The 5,000-nt window shown below is 44.7% G+C and overlaps 1 protein-coding gene across 1 annotated transcript in view; it reads right to left on the bottom strand.

Annotated features, from left to right (window-relative positions):
• Positions 1-5,000, bottom strand: part of kcmf1 (potassium channel modulatory factor 1) — a 19,890-nt gene that overhangs the window by 9,211 nt on the left and 5,679 nt on the right. Inside the window, exons 4-5 of the mRNA XM_076284330.1 lie at positions 4,869-4,970; positions 3,077-3,254 (exon numbers count right to left, since the gene is read on the bottom strand). Of these exons, the coding sequence (XP_076140445.1) occupies positions 3,077-3,254; positions 4,869-4,970 (280 nt within the window). The remainder of the gene's footprint in view (positions 1-3,076; positions 3,255-4,868; positions 4,971-5,000) is intronic.

Consider the following 5,000-nt stretch of genomic DNA (forward strand, 5'->3'; position numbering starts at 1 on the left):
CATGATTTTGAGGATACCACATGTTTTTCCCCCCGTTTCAGTCATGTTTTAAGACAGCAGTTTTCGTTTTCAAATGGCTGCTGAATAACTACACAAAAAAAAGAACTGTACTTGTTGACTGGTCTCCTTGGCAACAGATCCAGCTGAGGTTTCTCTCTCTGAGCCTCAAACAATCAACACAAGAGACAGGGGCTGTGGTGAGGTGAAGAGATAGCAACGGAGAAAATCATTCACGGAGCCCGACAGTCACACCCAGTCAGACGGACCTGGCACTGATGGACCCAAACAAGCCACTCAGATGAGCCCAGGCTTAGGGCAGATACATAGTCTTGAAATACATACATAGTCTTGTTGTTAATGTGTTGTTAAACTGTACAATCTGGCATAGTTATGTTGTTGACAATACATTATCAGCGTTATAACAAAAGTTCACTGGCGTGAACGAGAGGACATCGTAATATTGGTCCAGCAAGCTGTAGCATGTTCTCACACTCTAGCTCATCAAAAGATTTAATCGGGGCGAGTGATCGGTCATGAGTGTAATCAGAGGGAACAGATAAGTCGCCCTGCCATGCCGAGTAAGTCTGGCTTCTCATCAGAAATTCACTGGAGAGCAGGGTACGCCAAATCAACAACACTCTAGACACCTCCACAGAGGATTTAGATGCTCTACCAAACTGCTTTCCTTATGAGGCATTAAGGGTCTCGACGTGTGAGGAAAGAAGTCATCACTGTGTGGTTTGAGGGTGTGATGTGACCAAAGTATAAAGTCGCAGAGGGAAAAAAAAAACTTGCGTGGAGCAAAGTGAGCAAGAGGGGGGAGTCACTGACAGAGAGAGACAGAAGCAGGAGGAGGGGGAGCCAGAGAGTAAGATAACACTTGACAGCATGGGAGAAAAAGGAGATGAGGAAGGACACAAGGAGACGAGTGGGCAAAACAAGGAGACGAGAAAGAAACACTCCTCCCTAGACATAGACAAGTTAAGATTAGAGATGCACCGATATGGAATTTTAGGGCCGATAACGATAACCGATATTTATTGGTTTGTTGTGGCCGATACCGATAAGATAACCGATAATATTACTCTTGAAAAAAAAAAAATTGTGAAAAGTGATTTGGGGAAAGCATTTAATAAGCATAATTTTATTGCAGTAATTTTACCTACCACCAAATGATGGAAAGAACTCATAATAGTCCTCAATAGTACGGCAGTCAACAACATAACAGTAGCCTAGCCCCAGTACATGTGGCTCCTTTAAGTGAACCTGACGTCAGTGAATTGCGAGTGAGTGGCTAGAGAGTATGAATCGTTTTAATTTAGGACTAAATGCTCATAAACGGCTCAGCTGGGAATAAGCTACAGCAGTGTTTCTCAAACTTTTTTTCTGGGGACCCACTTTTTAAAAATGACAGACTATCGCGACCCAACTCGTGACTCTGGTAGTTAACAAACTAGATCAGTTGTTCTCAAACCTTTTCTTTCATTCCCCACTTTGATCAAGGGGGCATTCTCGAGCCCCACCTGTCCCTCATTGCTCTAAGAAAGTGGTAGGTCAAGCTTAAAATTGTCAAATTTATTGAAATAATGACAAGTTCTAAATATATCCTCTTCAACAGAGTTAAAATCAGCCGGTGCTGCAGCTATAATAATAAATAAATACATAACACACATATTTCTGTTTTCCAGCAACATATTAGGAAGTATAGGCCATTTTACAGCATTGTACAATATATTCAATGAAATACCAACATGCTGCATTAAATGGATAATCCAGTCATACTGAGCACTGCTGGTTGGGAAATATTTTTGAAATGCGCGCGACAGCACTTTACCTCGGGAAAGCCACCTTGCCTCACTGTGAAACAGTACAGCCTCTCTTCGCAAAGTGCGGAGAATAGACGCGCTTTTAAGGGCCGGGTTTTGATGAAATTCACCACTCTCACAACAACGTTCAAAATCTCATGTAGGTCGGGACTAACTAAGCTGCCTTGACACGAGCGCTTCCCTGTGAATAACACAGTGCGTCCATTGCGCATTGGGTGCTACCTGGGCCCAAGCTACAGATAAAAAAATAAATAAAAAAAACTCCTGTTTTTCATGTCAGTTCGCGCCCCACCTGGCATGTCTCCGCGACGTATAGTGACCAAATCAGAGTTTGTGAGGGAAACTTATATTTAGTTTCAACTGAATAAAGCTGCAACTCCTCAGACTGTATCTTATGTCCGTCTACTCTGTTGCGCACAACCTGCTGCAGAAGAAATGAAAGGGGTTAGCCCCGAAGGTTTTAATAACTTATTATGATGACCTGTCTGGAACTGAAGCAGGAATGGTTAGCATATTTCTAGGTAGTAATACAAAACCCAAGCTAACATAATGCAAATATAATACTAAAACACAACTTAGAACTAGGGCTACTTATGTACTCGTCCCACTAACGAGTTTGCTTATTTGTTTCCCCGATCAGCGCGGTAAAGTGCAAACACATCAGCACAAGACGGCTCTAGATAGGGCTGAGCTCTGGTAAGGTTAAATGGCGGATCATTCACGAGAGGATTTTGAGATGCACAGATTCCCAAATGAACACATATCCACACATTTTTTTAGAGTGGTGAAATACATTCACACCGCTGACATTATATTGAGGAAAAAGTATAGCCAACCAAGCTCAAGTAGCTCAGTGTAGCCAGACGGACCTTACGTAGGCCTAAATTAGGACTTTAAAAAATATCGGCGCAAATTATCTGCCAGAATTCTGTTATCGGACCGATAATAATATTTTCATTTTTTCACTTATCGGCCAATAATATATAGGCCGTCGATATATCGTGCATCCCTAGTGAAGATAGATAGAGACAGATACAGGGATGAAGAGGGAGAGACATCAGCAGAGGAAAGAAGGACAAGGAGTTAAAAAAAACTCCCCGCCCAAGACAGAGGAAGATGGAGTGTGAGAGAAAGAGTGATGGAGAGACACAGAAAGACAGAGAAATAAAGAAAGACATCCAGGGAGAGAGAAGAGGGGGGGGGGGGGGGGGGGGTGTCCCAGACAGTGACAATCAGCTGTGTGCACATACCTGCTATGGGGTCCATGGCTTCCCTATTGCTTGGAGAGTAGGAGGAGCTCTGTGAGGAGGAGAGCCCCCCGGTGGAGCTGCTGGTAAAGTGCATGTTGGTCCGGCGGGCCCGCGGACCGCCCAGCCCACGGCCGGGGTGGAACATCCGGCGCACGTGCCGCACGCCGCTGGTCTCATCGTGGGGGTGAACATTAAGGAACACGCAGAACACAACACACATAGTACACAGGAACATTCAGGACATAAACATATGCACAAACAGCACACAGTCAGCCATATGCATCCACGCATACCTAAACCCCCCCCCCACACACACACACACACACACACACACACACACACACACACACACACACACACACACACACACACACACACACACACACACACACACACACACACACACACACACACACACACACACACACACACACACACACACACACACACACACACACACACACACACACACACACACACACACACACACACACACACACACGGAATAATAAATGCCCAAATACTCTAATACCAACGCGTCCAATTCATATAGATCAACATCCAAACCATCTAGGGGTAAGTGCCTTAAAGCAACTCTGCAAACCCCATTAAGACAAATGATGTACACACTCCTAACTGCTAAGTAATAAATTATTTCTCATGGTAGACTGCATTAGGCTCACAAACATGTGATCTCTGCAGTTATAAGCGAAAATTATTCCTGATTCAGAGCATGCCTGAGCACAAAAACAAATCAGAATAATTTTGCATTATATTTGGAAATATTATATAAGATAAATGTTCTACATGTTCTGACACATGCGCATGTGCGCGCACACACACACACACAGAGTGAAAAGAAGTACATATATCTACATCCACAGTCTGGTGTTGGTGGTGCTGCTCACACCTGACCTTCACCTGAGTGGGACCAGGCCCTGGTCTCAGCCAGAGCCCCTCTTCAGGTATGGTAACAGGCACAGTACTGACCGACACACACACACACACAGAGTAAATAGAAGGACATATCTACACGTATGTGGTGGAGTGCATAAACACCGACACAGATATGGTGCACACCCAGTCCAGAGTTCACTGCACACTCTGACATCGCTAAACTGGTGAATGAACGGAGCGCAGAGCAGAGCTAATAAAATCTAGTAACCACCATCACACACACACAGGACAAAGGTCAACTCATACCTCAAGCACAGAAAGCTGGCCAAGGAAGAGACAGACAGTCAGTCAGTCAGTCACTAGGCTAGCATTACAGCTGTTTAAAGCCATACGTGAACGGTACGCTAAAACAAAACTAAAGGTAACTTTAGCCTTCATAGGGCTGTATAAAGTTGTCCAAATGAAAAGGTAGGCATTGTTGTTGTAAAGATATTTCATGTGGATGTTGTTAGTACTATGTAGGCTAGTTTTTAGCTGACCAATGCACGAACCTAACCAGGAAACAGACAGATATCAACGCGTTGAAAGTATCGTTGCGGGGGTCTGTGGGTGGGTGTGCGTACCATAGCATTCATTCCTGCACGCGCCCCTGCACACACACACACACTCTCACACACACACAAAGCAATCGGTGGTCAGCTTGCCAAGCTGAAATGCAAAACTAGTGCAATTCAAACCCATGCAAACACACACCAATACACAAACAGAAACAAACACACACACATGCAGACACACATACACACACACACACACACCAAAGCCACTAAGAACCAATGGACAGAGCGCTGTCTGTGGGGGTGAGTCATAGTTCAGGAAATGGACAGTGAAAGGATATTAAATCTCTAGGTGCTCTGTGTTCAAGTGTGAGGTGAGCGGCAAAGTCGTCGGTCACATGATTGGGGTCGCCTCCAGGCAAGGCAGCGCAGATGGGGCAGATCTGAAAGAAACAAGGGAAGGTGAGCAGGGG

The sequence above is a fragment of the Alosa pseudoharengus genome, unplaced genomic scaffold (assembly GCF_046254945.1).
Source record: "Alosa pseudoharengus isolate Yale_2024_CS ecotype anadromous, Long Island Sound unplaced genomic scaffold, YU_APseudo_1.1 YU_APseudo_1.1_scf_14, whole genome shotgun sequence".
In the NCBI taxonomy this organism is placed as follows: Eukaryota; Metazoa; Chordata; class Actinopteri; order Clupeiformes; family Clupeidae; genus Alosa; species Alosa pseudoharengus.